At 49.1% G+C, this 25,222-nt stretch overlaps 1 protein-coding gene and 1 long non-coding RNA gene across 2 annotated transcripts in view; one reads left to right on the top strand and one right to left on the bottom strand.

Moving 5' to 3' along the window:
- LOC142067176 (uncharacterized) overlaps positions 1–16,112 on the bottom strand; it is a 20,497-nt gene extending 4,385 nt beyond the window's left edge. The window contains exon 1 of the long non-coding RNA XR_012663923.1: positions 15,765–16,112. This is a non-coding gene — a long non-coding RNA (uncharacterized LOC142067176). The remainder of the gene's footprint in view (positions 1–15,764) is intronic.
- Positions 10,244–25,222, top strand: LOC142067175 (polymeric immunoglobulin receptor-like). Its single transcript, XM_075115566.1, has 11 exons — positions 10,244–10,540; positions 18,013–18,108; positions 18,362–18,694; positions 19,373–19,702; positions 20,295–20,618; positions 21,055–21,369; positions 22,216–22,351; positions 22,883–23,001; positions 23,328–23,453; positions 23,606–23,664; positions 24,613–25,222. Exons 2-11 carry the CDS (start codon positions 18,027–18,029, stop codon positions 24,745–24,747), a joined length of 1,959 nt encoding a protein of 652 aa, XP_074971667.1. The 5' UTR covers positions 10,244–10,540; positions 18,013–18,026; the 3' UTR covers positions 24,748–25,222.

The raw sequence follows: 25,222 nt of genomic DNA, 5'->3' as shown, positions 1-25,222 counted from the left end.
CTGGCAGGACTCAGCTTAGCACCATGGCAGGCAGGAATGAGGCTCACTATGGCATTGGGCTTCTCTTGCTTCCTTGTTCATACTTCCCAAAGGCTTTGAAGTGATTCCGATGCACTAAGAAATATGAAATAAACCACGTGATTTGTGCCTACTGAGGTTTTAATTGCAGTGGGGATTAGGCAAATCTCAAACAAATAATTTTAATAGAGATTCTTTAGGATAAAGCACTGCAGTAATCAACAGTCAATTTTTAACTCAAACAAGGAAGTAATTCCTATCTAAAACAAAGACACCCAAACACTCTTTCTGTTCAGATCTGAGAATGTATAACAACAATCTGTACAAAGATAAACTGCAGGGAAGGAGAAAAAAAAGGAAGAAAGATAATTGGGGCGTGGCAGGAGATGTTTAAGGATGTTGGCATTCCGGAGACCTGCAGCATTTCCTATTGGTTTCTGGCGCTAAAAAAAAAAAAAAGAAAACCACCAAAGAAGAAAATAAAAGAAATTACTTGATGGCACAGGTCTGCCTGCAGACGGCTGGCCGCCTGGCGGGGCAGGACCCAGCAAAGCGCCATGTCTCAAGGCCGCTGCCGGCTGCCCGGCGCCGCGTTTGGCAGCCACCGAAGCAATCCTCGATCGCGTCCATGCTCGCACGCACTCGTGCGGGTCACAGCACAGCCCAGCAGACCGCGGCAGCGCCGGCGGGGGCTGCTGCTCGGCAGCTGCGGTGCCGTGGCTCAGCCGCAGCACCGCAATGGGTCCCTCGCCAGCCCGACAGACCCCCCGCTTTCAGCTGCCAGTGCCCTGTCGTCACCAGCAATGCCTCTAGTACCCACACAACAAGAGATTTAATGCAGGAGCGTGAGAGCTGCAGAGCACTATGAGCACTTTTTTTCCCCCTTTTTAAAATTCCCTTATCTTTGGGCCACCAGGGATGCAGGCGCTCTGCTCCAAATGGCCATCAGAGCAATCTGCGTGGTTTACCTTGGCAGATCCCAGCCACAATCTCTCTTTTCTGTTTGATAACACAGACATCAGCAAAATCCTGTATCCAAAGTGAGATTTTTGAAGTTTGCCGAGCGAACGTTTGTGAAGGCTGGACATGGCAGTTCTCTTTCTCTTGGCAGCTTTGCTGCAAGGTGAGTGGCCAAGAAACCAGCTCTCCCGCCACTTACACCGGCGAGAACAGGCAAAGCTGGAAGTGGGGACATCCCTGGCTCACCCCTCACTCGGGCACTAGACACCTCCGCCTCGCAAAAGGGAAAACTGGTCAAACCTCCCTGCCCACCATGCAGAGAGCTGGCAAAGGCACGGCAGGAGCTGGGAAGGAGGATCCCGGCTCGCCGTCGCTCGGCGCTGCAGACAGCCACTTGTGCCTGTGCAATGCCCCTGCAGGGAGAAGAAAGTTGCCAGATCAGGCAGAGTTTGCAAACGCCAAAGGTTATTCTTAGATGTTTGCTGTTAACTGCTGCCCGTGGCATTTAACTCCAGGCAGGACTGTCAGGGCTGATGGGGGTTTAGGGCATCCTGCAAGGGGCATCGAGGGTTCCCCCGTTTGTGCCGTGGCAAAGGGGAGCTGGCTCTGCGCTGTCAGTTCTCCTCAAGCAGATAATGTGGCACTCAAGGAAAGGAACACACCACACGCAAAATAAACACTGAACTTTCCGTGTCAGATGTCCCACTCGTGCCCCTGACTTGAAGGAGCTGTGCCGGGTTTTGCCAGGCCAGGGTCTGGCTGTCTCTAACCAGCTGCTTCTGTCTCTTTCTTTCCCACAAAGAGGCAGTCTCAAGTGCCTTGTTTGGATCCAGGTTTCTGACAGGTGAGGTTGGAGGATCGGTCACCCATCAGTGCTTCTACTCCATCACGCCAGCCAACAAATACGACCGAAAATATTGGTGCAAAATAGCAGGGAACGGAGTTTGCTACACCGTCATTTCTACAACCGGCTACACCTCAAAAAACCACGCAGGGCGAGTGTCCCTCAGGGACATCCCCCAGAACGGCACCTTCATGGTGACGATGAGAGAGCTGAAGAAGAGCGACACGGGCACCTACCGATGTGGCATCGGCACCACCAACAGAGACTTGTATGTCAGCCTCAACCTGATGGTTTTGGCAGGTAGGATGCTGGCAGGGGACGGGGGAGACTCGGCTCTGCCGCAGCCCGGCTCGCAGGGAGCGGTTTGCGGCCAGATGCTGGAGCAACCGCGCACAGCAGGCCCATCAACTTTTTGTACCCTGTGCTATTAACCAGGTATTTACAACAATGGGGTATAAAAGTACCCAGATTTGGCCAAATCAGCTGTTCATAAATGCAAAAGGAAACTCTCTCCTCCCTGGCTGGGGACTGCATGCTGACGGTGCCTGCCGTGCTCTCGCCCTACAGATGCTGGTGCGTTGGGGCGGACTGAGCTCGTCCAGGGGGAGCTCCGCGGCTCTGTCACGGTCCTGTGCCCACCCAGGGACACCCAAGGCAGTGAGAAGAGGTTCTGGTGCAAACTGGGGAGAACCAGCTGCACTCTCATTGCTGACAGCAGCGGCTACGTGGGAAGGAGTTACCAAGGACGAATCTTTATCACCCCCCGGGAGAGCTCTGGAGCTTTCAAAATCTTGATAAATGACTTAAAAAAGGAAGACTCGGGGCTGTACAGGTGCGGGACGGGAAGCCTTAGGGGTCAGGACAGCCCACGGGTGGTGGCTCTGCAGGTGATGGCAGGTAGGATGGGGTCCTGGGGACTGCACGTGCCGCATGGGTTTCTTGCAGCCCTGGATGAGCAGCAGGAAATGCTAACGCAGCCCTCTCCAACCTGCAGCCTCCACCCTTCCCAAGAGACCAAAACTTCTGAGCGGCACAGTCAGAGGCTCGCTGTCCTTGAAGTGCCACTACGATCCCAAAGGCAACTACGAGAAGAAGTATTTGTGCAGGTGGAAGGAAGCTAGCTGCTCACTGCTCGTGGACGCAGATGGGTTTGTGCACGAGTCCTACAAAGGGCGAATACAAATAGGCAGCAGCGACCAGGAAAACGGGACTTTTACGGTGGTGATGAGCCACCTGAGAGAGGAGGACGCAGGATGGTACTGGTGCGGGGCTAAAAACGGGCACACAGAGCACACATCCTCTGTGAAGCTGCACATCCAGCAGGGTAGGTGGTGGGATGGCTTGGAACACAATAAATCCCTTTTCTTTTTTTAAATCACCCTTTCCCCTACCCCTTCACGGGCATGAGAGGAATAGGCTGACCTTTGTACACGTAGATATGCATAACTATAACCACATTATGAGAAACATCAGCTATATGTTTTGCTTTACGGATATTGGCAAGTACCTGAGGTGATGGTAAAGGTTTTCAGAGGCAGGGATGTAAGCTGAGCTTTCAGAGGGAATTTAGCTCGTTTGAATGATATTATTTTTGATGCAAACCCATAGCATATCCTGATCCTAGCAAGAGCAGGGCAGAAGCATGTGCTTTGCTCTGAAGATAAGGGGAAGGTTATCTTGCAGTTTTAGAAACTGCGGCGTGTAAATACGTAGATTAGTATAGCTGCTCAGCTGGCAAAGACACCTGTAGTGGGGTTAAAGTATGAATGTTTGCCAAGTACTAATGGGTTTTCATTAGTACTCCCAAGCTGCTTTCTATAAGACTCAAAGGAAAACAGAAATGCTTGTGTTTGGTCATATCACACTCCATAATTTTTTATGCCGAGATATAAGGGGAAACGTGTAAATCTTTGGTAAATCTGACATGTCTCTGCAAAAAGATGGGTATTCAAGCCTCAAAATAATTTTCTCAGTAGGAACCTATTCTCCACAAGATCCAGAAACATCCACTCTTGTGAAACCCACTTTATCACCCAGTCCAGCCACCTACAGCACGCCCACGCAGAGGAGCATCACGGGCCTGACGTACACGATGGTCACCGCCACCGAGAGCACCAGCACCCTGCTCCCCACTGCCCCCCCCGGCACCTTTGTAACCTCCCTGAGCGAAATCTATCGCGAGAGGTAAGTTACGGCCAAGTTTCTCGTTGGCACCAGGTTGGCAGTTTACGACCTGTCTGCACGGTTTCCCAGGGCCCTGCATAGGTGGTGCATGGGCTGCGAGTTGAAAATGCCAATAGGAGACACTTGTAATTAGAAAAGCAGAAGGCAAGGTTATCTCATGGCCATCTGTGGCACGTATCTTTGAACTTGTCTCTAAATCTTCTGGTGCTGGTCGCTTCTGTAGATCAGATGCCAGAGTCAATAGATGTCCCTCTGTTTTCTTTTGCTCAGTGGAGACAGGACGTTAGGAAATATTAGGCTTGAGCAATAATGCTGGAGAAGAAGTAGCTGCTACATACTTCACTGCACACATTATCCAAGTCCTTATAGGCAGCCAGCAACCAGGGTAGTGTTTGGGTGCTCTGTGTTGCATAAGAAGCTATCTTTGGACAAGGTTAATGAAAAGGCTGTGAGCTAGTTTGGCCAGTAATTATTCCATGGTACACCTCTACAGCGAGCCCTGCGGCTCACCCCAGTGCAAGCGGTTTCCCTGGTGAATTTACCTTCTGTGCTTCCTGTTACGCAGGATGGCTGCGAGCAGCTCTGACACCTTTCACCCCAGCTATGGCCACCATCCAGCAGCGGGTGAAGCGATTTACATAGCCGGTGCAGATGCACCAGATATTGCAGCATCAGCCATAACCAAAGATACACCACAAAGTCCACAAATCCAGTTCAATGCTCTGAGCTGTCCCTCCATGCACCTCAGAGCTCGCATCCGAGCCCCAGCATGAGAAGCACCATCCACTCCATCCCTAGCCTCTCTCAAGCCCTATGTCCCTGCCGTCCAGCCAGAAACAGGAGAGGAGAGCACATTACCGATCGCAAAATAGGCTCTTGTATAAAGGGTCAGAGTTTGCGCCATTCCTGGTAAAGCTCTGTCTGCCTGGGGAGCTCCGATAGCTTTTATCTATCGTTTACAAGGAGATGGCACGTAGACACCCTCCGACAGTGTGAGGGTCTACAGCAACTCACAAAAAAATGTCTGAACCCTGCGCTTGTGAAGTTGTGTGATGAAAATAGCTCGTCTTCCCTTTGGAGGGACTAATTCGGCTGGCAGTGTAAATCCCATGCAGTAGAGCAGGGCAGCTGTAGAAATTACTTCCTCATAAGCCAAACTCCAGACCAAATGATTTAATCTCTACTTGACTATGTTGACTGTTCTCCTTTCATTCAGTCAGAGTTTAACTCCTTTAAACTCCTTAGTGTAAAATCAGCAGCCTACATTAAGGCTTCAGCAACCCCGTAGGTGAATCAAAATCCAATTTAATTCTGATGGTTCATCTTTCCAGCTCCTCACGCCTGCTCCCAGTTGTGTTACCAGTTCTCATTTTACTGATTTTCATCGCTATCACTCTGCTTGCCCTGACCAAAATAAAGCTCCAAAAGGAGATGGGTAAGTTGGCCAGGCAACACCTTTCGGGTTGAGGTTGTTGTTTTGCAATGGCTCTGCTTGTGATTTCCAAGAGCTGGAGATTTCCATCTCTGGAGATGCACATCCATCCTGCAGCCCGCGCAGCCCGAAAGCGCAACTGTACTTGCGAGCAAGCAACGTCCTAGAAAAGTTGAAACAAAAAGCAAATGAAGGAGATGGAAATTCTGGAGTCCTGCCGAACGCGAGGTTGAGTTTTTGTGTCTGGAGGATTCCCGGCTCCGTGAGCGCTCATAAATCCTGAAATACAAAGGGCAGGGACCTGCGCGGCGCAAGCAGCTACGTGCCCGGTGGCTTATCGGGGCCGAATCCGGCCCCGTCGGTGCAAAGCTGACAAAGCCTTGCCCCAAAAATCCTTGTTAATGACTGGTTTTCAAAAATACATGCATATATCTTATTCTGTAACATAAAGCGTCCCTAGAGATAAATTTAGGGACAAAAACCCTCAGCAAGGACAGCGCTGAAGTGGAAATACATTTTTTCACAAGAGCGAAACCGGGAAACAATGGACCCGATCCTCTGTTATGACATCCTTGTATATTTAAATAGGCTTTAGAGGATGCATTTCACATGTATTTTTTGTTTTTAAGGAGAAGAAAGAAGCACCACGGGGAACCTGGAAGAGGTGCCAACTCGGCCTGATCTGAACCCCGTAAAAGAGCAAATGACGGAGGAAACCCTGAGTCCAGAAAAGGTGCACGAACGCAGGAGACTCTGGCAAACATAGGTGAGGGCTCCTGGAACTGGTGCTGCAAGTGCCATCGCTCTTGGTAGAAGAGAATAAAAACAAATTGTAAGCAAAGGGTTTGTGGCTTATCATGCATAAATGCTCCCTCAGGATGGGCACCAGGCTCGCAGCCCAGGAATTACGATCCCACAGTCCAGAATTTATGTTCTGATACCAAACTATTGCCTTCATGCCTTACCACGAGATGTTGAGCCATAGATTTCAAAAGACTTGGATTAAATCTTATATGAGGTTTATAGATTTATCATACTGTTGGTTATAATTTTTGCTTACGCCTAGTAAACACGTTATCGCTCTTCCTGCTTGCTTGTTTCAATAAAGAACGATTGCTTATGACCTCTTGCAATATTACACAGAAGCAATTCTTGTTCACTGTGTTGCAACCATATCATTATTTTTTGTCCTTCTTGTGCAGGACAATCTATGCTATCCTTGGAAGATTCAGGATGACCAACTTATGCGTAAGAGTCTATGTCTTCTGGCAAAATATTAAAAATAGTGCGCCTGTCTTGGAGTATTAGTGCATTAGAGAGAAGCCCTTGCAGAAAACATCTGAGCCAATATTTTAAAGTATATCCAATCCGTGGAAATTCCTATCAGTGAAATGTACTCTTCATTAAAAAAAGGAAAGGCTCAAACTCAGTGGAATAGTGGGGCAAGAAGTTTGGTGATGATATTTCATATTCTCGTTACAATATGCTTAGATCCAAACTCTCCGAGCATATAAGCAGGTGGTAATATTTTAAAGTCAGATAGTTGTGAGGGAAATAAGTGATTGGGACAATTTGCAGCCTCTGGAAAGAGCTGCCACCCGCGTGCACGCTACTGCATGTACGCTTCTATTTCTTTTCCTATTTGAAACATCCACCGTTGGATCAGAAGCAGACAGCAGACCTACAGGCATCACATTTTCAAAGCTACGTAGAGAACATACTGTAGACATATTAAGCAGCCTCCAGAGTGGCTTTAAAGCCAAGGAAATTAAGGTTGAAATCGAGAATATTCTGTGGAGTGACACAACTTGCTAAAACTTCATGAGTTTCCTTGCTGTGTGAGATTTTTACTTAAAACCAAAAAACCTAACAAAACCCCCCAGCTTTATGAAGGGTTCTTGCAGTCCTAAATGTAAAGAATGGAAAGAAAAAAGTAATCCCCCCAAAAAAAACAACCAACCCTTGAAAATAAAGAATGCACATTCTGCAAAAAACTTCCAAACATCAGAATGCAACCAGAAGTTAATAGTGCCTTCTGCTTCTAGATGTCTGCTTTGGGGTAAAGCCCAGGATAACTCTCCTCTCCAGCTGAGCGGGGAGGTTGACTCCAGAAGTCCCCTCCGACCCAGGTTTTTCTAAGCTTTCTGTTCTCGGTCTCGCTGAAATATCAGACCCATTTAAAATATGAAGTTTGGCACAAAAACAGGAACTCCCACGAAACCGCTTATAAGACTATTTCAGAGGCGCAACACCAGATCACAGCTTTATCTTTGGGGTTTTTGGTTTTGTTTTGGGGTTTTGTCTGTTTTACAGCAACCCTATAGGGAAAAAAAATACTTTTCAGGAGGACTGATGAAGACTTGAGGCAAAACCCCCTTCTGTCAAAGCCCCCACGTACACGAGCTCAGAACTTTCCCTACGGAACGACGAGGCAGGGCTATAAACCGCAAAGCGCCGGCACTGCCTGTCTCTTGCTGCCCCGCTCAGAAGCCGAGCGCCCCGCGGCCGGAGCCGCATCGCCGCAGGCTGCCCGGATGCCACTTGCTACGTGGTTTGTAGAGGAGCAAACAAAATAATGCACCTGTAAACGAGCTATTTGTGTGCAGACCTGTCTCTTGCAGGGGCAGAGCACGCCGCGGGGAAGGTAAAGCCAGGGAGGGCGTGCAGGAAGGAAGGACCCTGATGGCTGCAGGTTTGCTGAGTGCTAGGAAAAAAAAAAATGAGGATTTTCTGATTTTTTTCAAAAGATAAGGATATTTTTTTGGTCATTTTGCAACACGTAAAGCATATCTGACTTCAGCCTATCAAAGACACCCAAATTCCCAAGTGTTATTTTTCCTCTACCTCTTCTGCAGAACTAGTCACAGCTTCAAAATCCGATCATTTCAGCCCAAACACAGCCCAGACCCAAAGAGTAGCTTTGGTTTGTATACTCAGATTGCACACCATGCTGCAAACTGTGCTTTGGCCTGGAAAAAAAAAAAAGCAAGCTCGGGGTTGTTTATTTTCTGAAGATGCCAAAGTGCTTTGGAACCTGTGGCTTGGCAGGAGGACGCTTCCTCCTCTGTTAAGGCAAGTAAGTATATTTGCATGAAACAGATCGGCTTTACGAGAAACCTTAAGGGTAAAGACAGTGGCTTGGTTAAAGAAACCATTCATCCGCCCTGGACTAACTTTTCTTCCCTGAGACGCATGAGGAGTTGCGGGTCCCCGTGCCTGGCCCGCAGCCCCGCCGCCTTCCTCCTGCCCACCCTCCGCAAGCCCACGCTCTGTAAAACACATCTCCGTGAACACTGCAGGATTGAGACAAGGCGAGTGGGGAAGCCAACATGTTGGCACCCAAAAAGAAAGGTACCTGTGAGAGCAGGAAATATAGGAATGCAAACACACCTGTGCCTGTTGTGGCCAAGCAAGCAGAACTCGATGTCCGAGAGTAAAAAGTAATGCCAGCAGCGGCCAGAAAAGCAGCACTGGTGGGAAGGACACGGCTCACAAGGGGATGAGCATTTGTTCCCATCGAGGAGAGGTGGTGGCTCTTCTCTCAGATCCCCGCTAGATCACCCTGTGCGAGCACAGCAACAGCCTTCCTCACCTCAAAAGCTCCTTCCTCATCACAAAAGCTGCACATTCATGGAAAGAAATGAGCTTGACAGCCTTAGCTGGAGGAAAGGCACTTCAAGGCTGGCTTTTAGATCTGACAAATTTGTAAAACATACCGACTCCAGGTCAGGACCTCCTGCTCTCAGGCATGGCAGAAATGCCTGGAGCTGCTATCCTGTTTGAGATCATCAGCTTCCACTGAGAGCAGAGGACAAAAGCTTCGTGTGACCCCCTAGTTAGAATAAACTACAGCTTTTTCATTCTTAGTACAAGGTAAAGCAGGTTAAATATTCATCCCACATAATGCAAATACTTCTAAACTTCATTAATTTTACTTTCTCATATGGTTACATTTCTGGCAACCCCACACCTCACAGGAAATTTTAATCCAGGCCCCCAACAAGCCGACAGCAGGAGAGCAAAGAAATGAGGCTGAAGATGGCAGCAAAGCTCCTGTTAATTATTTGTCATTTTAAAGAGCTTATGGTGTTCTTGGTCTGCACAGACAAGGCCAACCCTTGCCCATCCTTGCCCACCCAGACTCCTGCCCTTCAGTGAGGCTGGGGGGAGGCAGAGGGGCTGGAGAGGGCAGGGAAGAGAGACAGACCTGCTCTCCCAGGACAGCCAGCCAGCCAGGGCTGCTTAGGGACACTGGTTTCCAAAAATATGTGCAACAGCTGAAATAAAAGCCCCAACCTGGTTTTGTCCAGCTTTGCCCTACAAAGCTGTTCCACCACTGGTTGGGGGTGTCATAAGATCAGAAGCCAGGTCTGTCCTTGCAGCGAAGGGTTCTCCTGCCTGGGCCGATGGGAAACGTGGTCACGTCTCAAGGGCGATGTTGCAATGCCAACGAAGAGGAGGGGGCTGGCGGGAGCGGGGAGAAGACCCTTGTGTGCGCAGACTCAGACCCCATAAGGCTCCCTGGTGTCTTTGTGCCAGGTGTGGGAACCCATCTTCAGCCAGAGGAATCACAGCTGCCCCAGCTATGTGGGCCCTGACCCAGCAGAGAGCTGTCTCGCAGGTACCCCACTCCCAGCAGAGCATGGGAGCTTCAATGGGCCTGATCCCCAGGCAGCCACCAGGCTCCTTCCTAAAGGAGGCAGAGGTGCCCGGGACCACGTCCGGGAGCCCACCCTTGGGGTGGCTGTTGTGCAACGGCAACGTGTAATCAGGAGGTAAATAACAGCGTGCGCCCTCAGAGTGACAGCAGAGCTGGGACAGGCGCTGGCTTCCCTGCTCTCACGTGGGGTGGTGCTCACCTGCCAGAGTTTTTTGGATGCTATTCCTTTAAGGCACAACAGGTGGAAATGCAGGGCTAGAGGTACAAGGAGTATTTAAAACGGCCTGGCACTGCCAGAGCCCAGTGTCCAGCTGCGGCAGGGAGGCAGGACACTCGCGGGAGGTCCGGGGGGTCGGCCACCGAGACACCAGCAGATCTAGGAGCAGTCGGTCTGAAAGAAAAAGCAAGCGGTACCGAATAGCCTGCAGAAGTAACTAGGAGTGTAAGTAATGCTGCTTTGTTGCCTTTCTGAAATGCAAAAATATTTTGTACTGCCTCTTTGAGATGGGGAAGGAGAAGAATACAAGTCCTGAGACACTTTTAAGGGCTCTTCCTTACACACGTGCGAAGGGAAGCAGCAGTTCTGAAACAGCAACGAATAGGTGTGCAGGGCTTGCTGGTGGGGAGGCTGATTCCTTCTGAAAGAAGGTCAGAAGCATAGGATCAGGCTTATGATATTTTTGTTTTCTTGTCTGCAGTAGATTTTTAATCTTTCCTTTCTGGAAGAAGGGTTAATTATCATTACAATATTTGCATTAAGTTTTAACTCGGAGAATAACAAATATTAACAAATATTACTGTAGTAATCTGAACTCTTGCAAATCAGTCTATGGTCATTACAGTCTTTTGAATCACAATACGGGGATAATCATAGGGATGCAGATTTTGAAATTTAAGAAAGGAATTGTTATGGTTATGTCCTAAATGATCTCTGAAGGGCTATTGAGATTGTACAGTTAAAAGGAAGATAAACAGATACTGAAGCCTAAGTGACTGGGATGTTTCAGCTTTAGGACACCACGTACAAGAGGAAGCTGGCAGGCTCCTTTCACACTTACACCCACAGCAAAGGGGTGCATTTCTGCACAGCTGAATTCCTACTCTGCAAAGGAAACATTCCTATAGCGCTTTTAATATATTTCATCTGAAGTACAAAGAAATACCACCTCCTAATAGCAATTGTGCTGCTGCCAGTGATACGTGCACTGCCGCCATCCATCCGTCCGTCCGTCCATCCATCCATCAGCTGCCAGGGTACAGACCTTGGCAGCCCAGGAAGTGCTTTTGGACTACAGCACGTTCCTACTCCCCGCGATACAAGTAGTATTGAGCTAGAATAATAGTTTAAGTGTTCAAGTCGGTTTCACTTTCTAGCCCAAGACAAAAACCAAAAAGTTAGACACAAATGAACCATGATACACTTATCTGAGAAGGAACGAGTTGGTGTATGGGATACCTAACACCTTAAAGGAACATAAAGCGAGGTCAAAGTTTGGGTATGCTGTCTCTAACAGCTTAAAGGAACATAAAATTAGATAAGCAGCATGATCTCCGCAGGAATTTCAGTCACTGCCATGACAGTTGTCTGGTTATTCTTTTTCATTTGTTTTCCAGGATATTGCTCATGTAGGACAGTGTTTAACTGGCACTTAGAAACATTCTTAGCTGGGAGGGTCACGAGTACTGCAGAAATTCCTAAAACCTGCCATTTTCTTTGTAAACCCTGGTAATCTTCAATACCATCTGCCTAGCTGTTTCTGTTCACTGCATCACAAAATTAGCACCTTCGATTTATCCTTTTCATATTGTAAAGGAGCCATCGGTTTGGAACGTGAAATATTTAGCTTCTGTATGTGTTTAGGTCAACTCGATCTTTTATGTTAAAGTTGATTGCTCATTCATAACTCCATGGAAACCAAGTAGATTGGTGGCTTTCCCCCTCAGCAAATAAAACCCACAGTAAGGCTATCTACGCACTGATCTTGATGGGCACTGTAAAGACACAGATAGCCCCGGTCCTGTGCAGCAAGAAGTATTTTGCCAGGCCCTTCTAGGCACACAAGTCTTCAGCACCTCCATAAATCACGCCTAACACATGCGCCAGGGCTCGTCCTCACATTATAACCCCTGATGCTTCTGCTCAGCGCTGCCTGTGCCTACAAGGGTTTGCATCTTTGCAGGTGCTCATGGCGTTAGCGGGTCCTGCTTTAAAAGGATTTGGTGGCTGGGGGGTAATATGTTATTATTTCTTAAATATTTGAATAACAGTAAGCATTCTATAAAACAGAAGGACTCCTAGGCTGGAATTACAAATGTGGCAACTAACTCTTCATGTTTCATTGATCCCATAACAATGACCAGTGTCAAGGACATGCCAAGAGCAACAGTTAATAGCTAATGGATTGGACTGTGCTGAACCCTGGCAAGCTGCATTAGGAGCGTACAGGTTTCTCTGAGCTCAACCTTGCAGCTGAGTCAGCAGAATTTGGGAACTGAACTCTGGTGTTTCACACCCAGCAAGAAGAGCCACTTGCTTGGGTTTGCATAACTCAGGGGTCAGGTCCTGATCTCTTCCAAATCATTATAAGTCTGAAGATATTCCTCCCGAGGACTGATAGAGCCACAAAAGCACCATAGAATCCCAAAAGAGGTCTTGTAATGCATGCTATTTGGAAGGGCTCGCCTGGTCTGAGAGCACTTTCTGCTGGAAACCTGAAAGCACTATTTCAAAATTTAGGTATAGGGTAGTGTTAGAGAGGAAGATGATGTTTCCAACCCAGGCCAATCCCGCAGTGCTTTCAGTGCTGGGGGATCCAGGGAAGCATCCACACGCAGTAGACTGGGAAACCCAGCCCAGGCAGGTCTCAGAGCACAGCTATGCCAGACCAAGCTCCCACTGCCCTGCAAAAAGGCCATGAACCACTTTCCATGGACAGAGACACTTAAAGACACATCCATATAAGCAAGGGAGGCTGACTGTGGGGTTTGAGGGGGTCTAACTTCCCCAGAGCTTTAAAAACAGCATTAAAATCTTTGCCACTCAGTGGAGGCATAACACAGTGAGGATTAAGAGCACAGCAACGTACCGAATCAACACAGATGATTCTCAGAACAGATTCATTCTCAAGACGATACTGAGACAACAAAAACATTTAGCTGTCCTGAGTTGGAAAGCAAGAAAAAAAAGTCATTATGTTGTAAAGGACCTTGTGATTTCACTTCTGAAGCCGCATTGCGGCACGTCCGTGTCTCGCTCAGCACTAACCAGCAAAGCCCCTTCAGCGCAAGCTCTAACGCACTTAGGCGGTAGGAGGAAACACAACAAAATCCAGTCATGGAAACACATTACAAGATGCAGTGAGGTTTTACCTGTTGTTATGGTAGAGGTACATAGTTGGGTTTTAAGGCCTAAAAACGTCCCAGGTTTCTCATGCACTCACACACCTGCACAGTTGCCCTCGGTGGGGGTTTCAGCAGCCCTTACCAAGCTCATGGTCACGAACACGGCAACTCAAGCCGAGCATGGAGACGGGCAGCTGAATATTAATGCCATTTACCCAGTAACGGCTAAATCTTCTGTCTTAAAGCATATTACAACTAAATATTTTGATTTGTTAGTATTAATCTTGCTAACAGTTAGCCTATCCCGTTCTGTACAATTAAATTCATTGAAATCCCTGTTGCATTATACACACAGACACACCAGCACACTGCAGCCAGAGAGCATGCAGCCACCCCTGCCTGGCAGGGTGCCCCAGACAAGAGAACCCCGTCACCCTGATCTTGGTGTCCAGAGGCCTGGGTTAAGAGTGGAAAGGTCACGCACCAATGCGCAAACTCCCATCTGCTGAGTTCAGCTGTAATACTGGTTTTGTGCGCTAAACCTTCAAAACCTGTTACGTTGGGACAGGGAAGAGAAGGAAGCCGGCAGTTTTGGTGATGCAAAATGAAAGTAAATTCACAAAACCAAGATTTATTAAAAAGGAAAACCAAAGAAAAAGGAGTACAGCTGCAGCCCACAGCTGGTAATAATCCAGAGAGGACCACTGTTGTGAGAGGGAATTAGGGACTTATGCCGGGAGGGGACATGGCCCTTTGGCTGCAAGAGGGACTTTGCAAATGCCAGACATGCATATTCGTGCAGCTGAAAGCTTTCCCCATGGCTGCTTCCCTTCTGGTGTTACGAGGGGAGCGGGGCAGAAGTAGTACAAGCTTTTAATCCCCCCACTGCTCCCGCCACTTGACCTCTCAATGGTTTAAACTAACCACAGAGAGAGCCTGGCAGTCTACAGAGACTGGCCCAGCTGTGCAGGTGAGCTGAAGCCCGAAATGCCGACGGAGGCGGCTGCCCCAGAGCGCTGCCAGCCCGGCACTTCCCACCCACAGCTTCTTTGCCTGCTGCACAGCACCCTCTTGGAGACACTTTCTCAGTGGGAATAATTGGGTTCCCTCCCTGCTGTCCCTCCTGAGCAGTCCATTGCATTGCCTTGCAGACAGCTTCTCACTAGGTTTTTAATGCATTGGTTTTAAGACAGCAGTGTCTTTGCCTGCTTGCACATACGCAGCACAAATCACGCATCCTGATTTCTCTCTGCCCATCAGCCTCCGCGATCCCTCCTGCCCAGCAGCTCTGGTGCAGGCAGGAGCTCCGATGGGCAGCAAAGCGGGCTGCGGGCACCCGTCCGCATCGGCTACCCAGCAGGGTCCTGGAGACCCGTCCTGCTGCGGTGTGCTAGGACCGGGTTTTCCCTGCGGGACAGGTTTCCAGTGTCCATCAGTCCTTGGGGACACCATGGTCTCACGCACCCAGTCCCTCCTGCTCCAAGAGTGGTCAGAAATGCAGCGCAGGCACCCGGACACGCAGGTCAGAGCCTGCGAGAGGAGGAAGCAGGAGCTGTGGACACAAGAGGAGGGGAACCCAACACGGCAACCATGTCCAAGCCAGCCACGTCGCAGGGCTCCCAGGCAAAGCCAGTGGAGGATCGCCAGCTGTCTGTAAAGTCAGTGCAACTGTTCCTGTACGGGGTGGCCAAACCCGGCTTCTGCGGGGAGGTTTTGGGAGCAGCACACAAGCCTCATGCGTCATGCCAGCCACCAGACCCGCACTGGGACTTCGGGAAACCCCTCTGGACCAGTCCTGGCATCACTGTCTAGGGCAGAGTTTTGCACCTTTCTCAGAAGCGGTTGGTGCTGCCAGATACAGATGGCACGTACCCGCAGGGTGTGCGCCTCTATACGAAGCCCAAAATGAAGCCTTGTCTCCACTGCCAGGTTCAGGAAAGATTTCGCCAACACATAACAAAGGAGCACTATTTTCCCCTTTCTCTACTCCTGGAAAGTTAGGCTAGACTGGTGAGAAGCCACAGCTGAGCGGCAGAAGTACAGGCTGGGCACAGGCACTTCACCCTTTCCAGCCCTGGGGCTTCTGCAGGCACCGACCCTGGGCATGCAGCAGGATGAGAGCACTGCAGATCTACCAACATGCTTATCATAAGCTTGGTTCCCAACTGCCCTGGAGATAGCATACCTGGCATTTCCCTCTGGTTTCAAGCCTCTTGGCTCTTCTATAGCCCCCTGCAAACCTTTGCTGTCCCATTCCCTCTCTCTTTTCAACTCCCCCTCCATCTGCAGAAGCGTTAATATAAATCACTCGCACAGCCACTTACTTGCACTCCCTTTCATAAGAGCTCAGCAGCCTTTTCTCTTCCCTGAAGCTCTGAAGTTCAAACCTTATGCTCTGACTAGAGACAGCAAATCCAGCAGGGGATGTTCTTTGAAAGTAGGAACTAGAGCTCTTTTACCAACAGCTTGGTGAAATTCTCCTGCAGCATCTTGAACAGCGCTTGCTTGTTGCAGAGTGACCAGCAAAGCTCATTTGCACCATTTCTCTGGGCTCCGAGAATGACACTTCCTAGCACAACACGGCGCCAGCAGCCGGGAGGGGGTTTCCAGCCGTCCAGCTCAGTGGATTAGCATGGAAATACATCACAGAATTTTACGTAAACAGTGGCTGTGCTTGCTCGGACTTGCTTTACATGGGAGCTTTCTCCATTCATTCAGTGAGTGGGGGAAGGTTTTAACAGCATCTGAGAAAACAGGACTAGAGGCAACTCAGAGCTGCAGAAGTTGCAGGCGACCATCAGCTGGAGGAACTCCTGTTAGCAAGGGGCAAATATCAAGGCCCTTTTTGTGCCATATTGTTTGCTTTCTGCAGAATGTGGTGTTTGTCTTGCTGGCTACTTCTGTGATATGTACGAAAGAGCATTTTTCATGCTCAGTGAGTTAATTATTAGCCATGGACAAATGGCCATTGAGCAATTAGAAATCACAATACAAGGAAGAAGGCACAACAGAACGCCTTTCATCTTAACACGGAAATAAAAACCTTTTTCTTCTACCAGGAATTACCCTTAATAAAATTGTGTCACTTGACACCCTGAAATCAAATTCCTCTGAATGTTTATAAAGGCTTTCCTTGGCACCCATCATCATCTTTAGAACTTCGAGTGCACAGGTCTATCAACAGCCGTGCTCAGGAAACGCACATTCCCACCAGCGCACATCCAGCATCCAACAGCATGCTCAGTTCAGGCCAAAGAAAACAGTTTAGTGAATTAAAAGCCTTGGTCACTTCTGAGCCATCACTCAGTCCAAAGCAAGCGGAAGGTCAGAAATATTAATCCCGAAGACTATGGACACATTTCAAGAGACACACGGTTTGGTCTGACGCTCCCCAACAGCCATAATTTCGATTCCTGGCCAAGGGTGAATTTTGGTGCAGGAGGTTTGTTGGATGTACAGGTGGGACAGCACTTTGTTGGTTTAAGTCTGATTCTTGGAGGGGCACGGGGTAAATTCCTGCATCTCACTAACGTTACCAGCAGCTGAAGGAAAAAAAAAAAAGTAGAGTTGAAAACTTTACCCTTTTTCTTTTTTGTTGTCCTCAAAGAGATTGGGGAAACAAAGAGCAGTAATTAAATACAGGATTCAGATGGGAACTCTGCTTTATGTTAAAGAAGAAATTTGGACATGAGGAAGAAATTTTCACAGTGAGGGTGGTTAGACACTGCCACAGGTTGCCCAGAGAAGCTGTAGATGCCCCACATCAGTGCAAGTGCTCATGGTCAGATTGGACGCGGCTTTGAGCAACACGACTTAGTGAAAGGTGTCCCTGCCATGGCAGGGGGCTGGACTAGAGCATCCTCAAGGGTCCTTTCCAAACCAAACCATCCTGTGATTCTGTGAAAAGAGGTTTTCCTAAGGAGCGCTTTTGGCATTCAGGCTCACAAGTGAACAGCATTGAAAGAAAATGAGCCCAGCTATTAAATTATTAGAAGCAGCATTATCTCCTGGCAAGGGTCAAGCCAGCAGTTGAGCTCTGGGTTGCCACCTGACTCTCTTGCCTGCCAGGGCTCAGTGGCTTTTGGACCATTTTTGGTCTTCAGCCTTGTGATGGGCTGTTCTGATTTACAAGTGTAAAACCAGATACAATTCCTGATTTTGAATCAAGTCTCTTCTGATATGGCCAAAAATTGCTTTTTATGCTGCGCACACTGCCGCCATTGCCTGTGTGTGGGACACTGTCCCTGGGGCACTCTGCTCCGACGGACACATTGCTGGCTTGCAGGCATTGCATTAACCGAGTTTGTCATAAGAACAACTCCTCATTTACAGAACGGAAGATTGGGGTGTTGGGGTGAGACCCACAGGCAGTCACGATGCCGTGCAGCAACACAGGCACGAACAAGGTTATCAGCTCCCTCTTTCTCATTCAAAAGCGATTAAATGCTATTTTTCTCTCTAGTTCAAATAGCCACAACCGTCATATCCTCCAGGCATGAGGATTATTAGATTACTTGATCTGTTAATCATCTTGCAAATGTGATTATTCACCAACCTCTGCGCCTTTTCCAGGGAATGCAAGAAAAATGACTTTACTAGCGCTCATCTTCCTGCTCACCTTCCTCCCAGCTGACTCTGCAAGCAGCAGATACCTTCCCAAGGCAGCAAGTAAGTGTAACCTGTCTGGGGCACAGGTCTTGTGGGTGACCTAAGACTGCAGGCGGCATTACTAAGTGGGGAGGAGGGTTCAGAGAGTGTCACTAGCCCATCAGCGCCCGTCACTGCTACGGGACCTTTCAGACCACACGATGCCACACAGCCCTGGGTCCGAGCTTGTCCCGGTACACCTAACCTGCTCTGTAGTCCCACCAGGTTGTGTAGCACAGTTGACATTTACAGCCAACGTGTTTTCCTCTTGCAGTCTCAAGCCCTGTGTTCGGACCACGGCAGGTATACGGGCTGCTCAACGGGTCAGTTACCGTGAAATGTTTCTACCCTCCCACCCGGGTGAACAGACACGACAGAAAGTATTGGTGCAAGGAATCGGCCACAGCCTGCATGACCATCGTGTCCACCAACGGCTACACTGCTCCAGGCTACCAAGGCAGGGCCTCCATCGTTGACTATCCACAGGCAGAAAACTTCCAGATTAACCTCTCCGAGCTTACAATGGCAGACGCAGGCACCTACCAGTGCGGCGTTGGCATCAACGGCAGAGGGCTCTCCCACAAAGTCAGTCTGGACGTTTCTAAAGGTAATTCCAGTCTTGGGGCTCCTTCAAGTATCGTTTTCTTTTACCTTTTCCACCCTTTTTAGTATGGCTCAACAGATAGTCTGTCGAGTATCTAAGAGCTCAAGATGCTCCATGCTTTCAGGAAACAGCAGTATTCATTTTCCCCATGTGCTCTTACAGAATGAATTTTTTGACCAAAACCATGGCATTAAATCAGATTAAATTAACCTTAAGATCACATACATTGCTTAGAACCTGCTGACCTCTCTCAGCCACTAAAATTTAGGGAGATTCAGTCAGAGGGCAGAGCTGCCAGTCACTTGGTGCACCCTCCAACCCACAGATGAGGCCGTGCGAGCCACGCCTGTGCACAAGCCCGCGAGAACATGGTGTGCAGGACGGCACCGCGCTGCTGGGCAAGGCCCAGGATGCAGAGCACGGTGCAAACTCATGGCAAGAAGGCTCTGGGAGAAGCCCCACCACAGAGCAGGCATTGATACAGCACAGAGACCTCAGTCCCGAAATGTGCGACAGGCACGGGACACAGCTGGGCAGATCATGCTTTATCCAGGAGCGGCACAGGATCATATAATATAACAAAGTAGAGAGAAACCCTATGCTAAAAAAAAAAGCCATCAGAGGTATCAGGGAGTTGCAGTTACCTCCAGATGACATTGACCAGTGTCTCTCTATGCACAGGTCCACACATACCCGAGGGAGCCGAGCTCTTCTACGTGAAATTGCACAGTTCTTTGACCATGACCTGCAGCTTTGGGGAGGATTCTGTGAGCATGAGGAAGTTCTTGTGCAAGCTGGAGAAGAATAGCTGCTATAACATCATCGATAGTTATGGGAATGTTGATGAGGCTTACACAGGGCGAGCTCTGCTGAGTAATGAGGAGGCTCCAGGCTCATTCAGCATCATGATAACGCAGATAGGCTGGGAAGACTCTGGCTTGTACCTATGCGGGGTCGGCGTCTATGGGGAGAAAGGAGAAACGAAGGAACTGGATGTGCATGTCTATGAGGGTAAGCTATTCCCAGTGGGTTTTTTCCCTTCATCTTTGCTTCCCTTCAGAAGCACCACTAGCAGCCTCCCTTGATTTAACAGGAACTTCAGTTTCCCTTTGCAGAGTGCTATCCTGTCCTCTTGCCTAGTGCTTCTTCCTAGTCATTTAATCACCTGTAAGGTACTAAACCATCACTAATAAAGCTTGTATCAAGACTTCCCCAGTGTGGCTAGCCCAAAATTCCAGAAGGCAAATGCTGCCTACTAGTCTGAGACAAGCAAACTCTCTTTTCAAGTCTTAATTCCTTAAATCTCAAAATGGCAGATGTAGAAAGAAGTCCTGTCCTTCCCCTAGCAAAGGGAGCAAAACTTTGACATGTCAGTACACAAAGACAACGACCACCTTGTGAATTTGGGAAAAAGAAAAGCCTGACAGACCCTTTAGGGGGGCAGTGGCAGGACAGACTCCTACTGTCTGTACCCCTGAGCTTTGCCTAGCCTCGCTTTAGCCAGAACAGCTTCGTCTGGTCTGATAATATTTATTCTCCTGGGGGAGTGCCACATGGGCTAGAGTTAGACATGTACCGCTGATCATTTCATTTTTATCTCCAGAGACAAGTGTTCCTCAAGGAAAGCCTGTAATATTTGGAATAAAAGGAAGTTCAGCAACTTTTGAATGCCACTATGAGGGTCTAAAAACGCTGTCAGTGAAGTACTGGTGCAAGTGGAGACAGCAGGGATGTGCTCGGATCATAGACACCTCCGGGTATGTGTCGGAACTTTATGAAGGAAGAGTGGCCATGTACGACAGTCCAGATAACAAGACGATCACCATCATCCTGAACCAGCTGAAGGACAGCGACAAAGGCTATTACTGGTGCATGACAGACGAGGTGAAGGAGCAGCAATCATCAACGGAGCTGAAGATCACAGACGGTACGAACTCCACGTTGGCAGTTCTCTGCCTGCTCAGTAGGTACAAAACAACCCCATAAGCACCCCAAAGGAGCGGATCTGGCGTTTTGGGAAGAGATGAGAGGTCCAACTCTGAATTTTTATCTCATAAGGCAGAACACTGTGCCAATCCCCCTGCACCTCGGTAGCTTTAAAATAGAAACACAAGGTTTCAGTTTTATGGGAAAGTGTTCACAAAAGTTTCTCATGCATTTCTTAAGCCTTATAAAAACCTCCTCAGCTTTCACACAAAGATGCATATACAGCATCCTTAACGTTAATTTAGCAACATAAGGAGCACTTTCCCTCAAAGATAAACCCCTGGTTCACCATCTGTAGCAGCACCGCTCCCTGTTGACTACCAGTCCCACCACCGAAACCACTAACATCAGCCTTGATGTTCTGTTTGTCCTTGAAGGAGAACCTGGACTGAACGGAAAGAAGAACGTGGAGGCGCAAGTGGGTTCACGGGTTGATTTAACTTGCTCTTATTCATGCAAGTACTACTCTTACCAGAAGTACTGGTGCAAGTGGCAGGGCACCAGCTGCACCCCCATGCCTGCTTCCGACCAAAGGCAGCCGGGGCCAGATGTTACCTGCGTCACCGACAACAAGACGGTTATCCTAAGCTTTGACTCGGTGGCAAAGACAGACCAAGGGTGGTACTGGTGTGGAGTGAAGCGCAACGGCATCTTTGGAGAAACCATGGCAGTCTACCTGCAGGTGACCGAAGGTGAGCTCCCAGGCAAAGGCAGGCAGGGGCTTTCCTGCTCCACGGGGCTGTGAATCATGCTGCCTTCTGCTGAGAGAAAAGTCCTCTCCACATCCACTAGGTTGCAGCACCTCAAAACAGAAGTGCTCTCATCCAGGCAGCCTCCCAGACTAGATGCCAAGATCATCTTGATGTTGTGCCACCCATCATAGTTGTTTTCATCCACTCACTGGTTTCTGCTTCCTGGTCATAAAAAACCCACCAGTCTAAAAATCCCTTCCTTCCACACTATTTTTACTTTTTAACCCTGCCCTTACTAATTATTGCTATTACAATTTGTAGCATCACTTAGTTTAAGCCACATCTGACACCCGTCAGGTGAAGGCATGTAGTTCATCTTGCTCCAGGGAGCCTCAGCTTTGGTGCACTATCTTATTTTTCTTGGAAAGGAATATTGTTAGAAGCAGAGCAGAGAAAAAGTATAGCGCTAAATATCCCACATGCAACCATCCTAAGTGGATGACAGTCAAAGTGAAAACAGGGAGAAACAGCCTCATTTTGCTGGCTTTGGCAGGCAAAAAGCTAGAAATAAAGGCAAACCAAATATTCAAAATTTGTTCTGGAGATACTAGAGGCAGAACTTAGAAAGTCAAGACTTCTCAAAAGCATATAGGCAGGGAGAGCCTACTTGAGATATTTGCAAAAAATCAGTTGATATGAGATTATTTCAGATCTCTCAACCCGGTTTTAAAGATTCTTTCAAGTACAGCCAAAACCCACCGCAGCTCCACGTGCACCAAATACACCCAGCAAGTTTGTGCGTCACCGTCTCTGCTGCTCACGCGACTAACTGCCCTTCTTCCCTAGGAAACGCAGTAAGTGGTGCCGACCGCAGCCTAGAACTCTCCAATGTTGATGACCCCAGCCGCGCCGAGCCTGGCTTGAATCCCCAAGAAAGAGCCTACAGCGGTGCTGAGGTGCAAAACTCAGCTGCCTCAGAAAGGTGAGTTCTCTCCAAGCCTCTGCGATTTATTATTTTTGTATCAACCCGTTGCTGGTGCTGTGCTTGCATGCAGCGTGGGTGGTATAGCAACAACACAAAATTCTTGTCCCCAAAGAGCTTAGCTCAAAACATCAAAGGAAAAGAAGCAAAAAAGTTACAGCAAAAGGCAAGATACCTTGAAATTAATCTCTAGCTCAAGAAAATACAGTCCAAGAAGGGAATAATTAGAGATTCCAGGTACAGAAAAGCTAATTGAAAATACTTCTGTCAAGATTAGAGAGCTTTCCTTCGCACGTTTATAACCAAGCTGCTGATGTAGCTGGTCTGGCACAACCTCTGGCCTACCTTTTTATTTGTTCCGCCGCGATGTGCTGGGATCCAGCTCACTAACTGAGCTGCATCATGCTCACCCAGATTTACCATCCCATAAAGATGTCAGACTGCTGGAAATTCACATACTTTACTCAGTCTTGAATAATTAAAGAAAAAAGTCTATTTCACAGTTCAGTGATATCTTTCCCTCCATTCCAGCTCTGATCAAAGCCATGGCCCCAATGCAACCGTTCTAACCCTGAGCCTTCTCGGTGCCGTGCTCCTGATCCTCGTGACAGCTTTTGCCATTTTTAAATACAGGCAGCTGAAGAGATCTGGTGAGTCCCTGCCTTTTCTAGTCTCTCAAGAAACGTCAGCAATATTAAGGTGAAGGCGATGCCTTGTGCACGCTGCCATCTCTGCTGGGCTGAGCTGCTCCCCTGGTACCCCCTCATGCAAAGGGCGAACAAGGGGCCCTGCTTCTCCCACTGACCCCACCACACGGCTCCATCCCCTGCATGCAGGGTGCCCGGGCTGAGACCAAGACCACCCCTGCACAGGCTTTGCATTGCATGGCGTCTCCTAGCACAGAGGCATTTCAGATGCCAGATGCTTGCACCGACCAAGCAAGCATGCAGGGTACTTGTCTCTTCCCTCTTAACAGACCTGGTGTCCGTCGGGAGCTACAGGACAAACATCAGCATGTCAGACTTTGAAAGTGTGAAGGAGTACAGCGCGAGCAATAACGCCTGCGTGAAAGAGAGCCAGGAGACTCAGATAGGAGGGGACGGTAGGTCACTGACTGGTGGCCTTGCTCACCAGCCCCAGCCCCGGGGCAGGGGGTCCCAGGGAGGCCTTTGCAGAAGGACCCTACAAAATCCACAGAAATACCTGCCCACCGACAGCCCCCACACCCTAACGCCTCCCTTTGTCTCCCTGCAGAGTTCATCACCACCGAGGTCACCCCAGAAAGTGCTGCTGAGACAAAGAAGGCAAAAAGGGTAAGAGGAAGCAGAGAGAGCCCACTGACCTGGGAGGCAGCAGCCCAGCCCTCCAGCCTTTTGCCGAAGGAGCTGCCTCCTCCCAGGGGCTCCATTTATACCCAGGTGCTCTCCATCTTACTTGGATCCAGGCACCTGCTGCAGATCAGCCTCTGGGGGGGGTGGGGGGCCTTAACCCTTTTATGGGAGGACCTTAACCCTTTCCTGACCCCACGTTTTAGCAGAGACAATAATACAGTACACCAAGTCAGCCCCAGGTAGTATAAGGAAGGTTGGGTTTGGGTTGTTCCCATAAATATGAAATACTGGGATAAGAAGATGACCAGAGGCCGGAGCACATCCCACATCCCAGCCTTCCCCCAACGCTGTGTTCCCATGCCATTCGGGGCGGGGGGGTGGGGTGTAGACAGCGAAGTCTCTGCCATCACAAGGGCTGTGACTTGTTCTTGTGGCCCTGGCAAGCCCCTGCCTCCCCCTGCCTTCTCCCTGCCTCCCCCCGCCTCCTGTCCCCATGGGTAAGATCATGGCCAAATGGCACCACATAGCAGTAGCCAAAGGTGCCAGATGCAAGCCCTTCATTTTAGAAGTCCCTAGCCAAAGGTGACACGTAGGTGTTGTAAATGCCAGGAGCTAAACCGGAACGATAAAGGAAACTATCAGGAAACCAGTAAAACCCAGCAGCTTTAGGACAGGTGAGCGGGATGCTGACACGCAGGGGCAGGCATGCTGCAGAGTCCCAAACCTGCAAATATTTGGGATCTTCCTGCGGCTGAGCAAAGGCCTGATGCTCTTGCATCGGCACTGGCGTGACCCGCCAGGTCGTCTCGCTCATCCAGTCTGCCCGAGTCATCCCGAGAAGCTCACAGCCCGTGTAGCGCTGCCCCTTCCACTGCCACGTGCTGCTGTCCGTGCCCGGCCACCTAACGGTGTCCTCCTGTCCTTCCCCAGAGCTCCAAGGAGGATGCTGACCTCGCCTACTCCGCCTTCCTCCTCACCTCCAACACCATCACGCAGGGCGGCGCTGGCGGGGACAGCTGTGCCCCCCCTGAACTGGGAGAGCCAGATCTGAAGGCGAGAGACTGAGGAGATGGCAACAACTGGGACTGGCTCTACCTTGAGGATCGGAGCAAGACATCAGCAAGCAGCACTGTTTATTGCTACCACAATTTGCTATTGCTTGACCTTTTTTTTTGCTTAAATTCAGCTTCGAGCAGCGATTTAGGAGGAATTGTGTGATGTCAAACAGGGTGGCTGGGCTGGAGGTGCAGGTCTGAGCGAGCAGGTCAGACTGGAAAACAGCAGGAGCTCGAGTGGCTTAGCCCACTAACGGCCCCAGCCCCACCAGTGCCCTTCCAACACTGGGGGCTCTCAAAGGTCAGAAGGTGCATTTATAAAAAAATCTCATTTTCTTTTAAAGGCAGCTGGAAAACCCTCCAGAACAACTCATGCTTCTGATTCCTCAAAGCTTTCTCATCCAGAGGGCAGTACCTGCAGACCAGACACGGTCTGAAGTGTTTTTACGCACAAGCAATAAAGAATACCACTGGCTTTCAGCAGA

The sequence above is a fragment of the Phalacrocorax aristotelis genome, chromosome 21, assembly GCF_949628215.1.
Source record: "Phalacrocorax aristotelis chromosome 21, bGulAri2.1, whole genome shotgun sequence".
Classification (NCBI taxonomy): Eukaryota; Metazoa; Chordata; class Aves; order Suliformes; family Phalacrocoracidae; genus Phalacrocorax; species Phalacrocorax aristotelis.
Note: the sequence above shows the minus strand (reverse complement) of the source record. Positions and strands in the feature narration are given on the sequence as shown.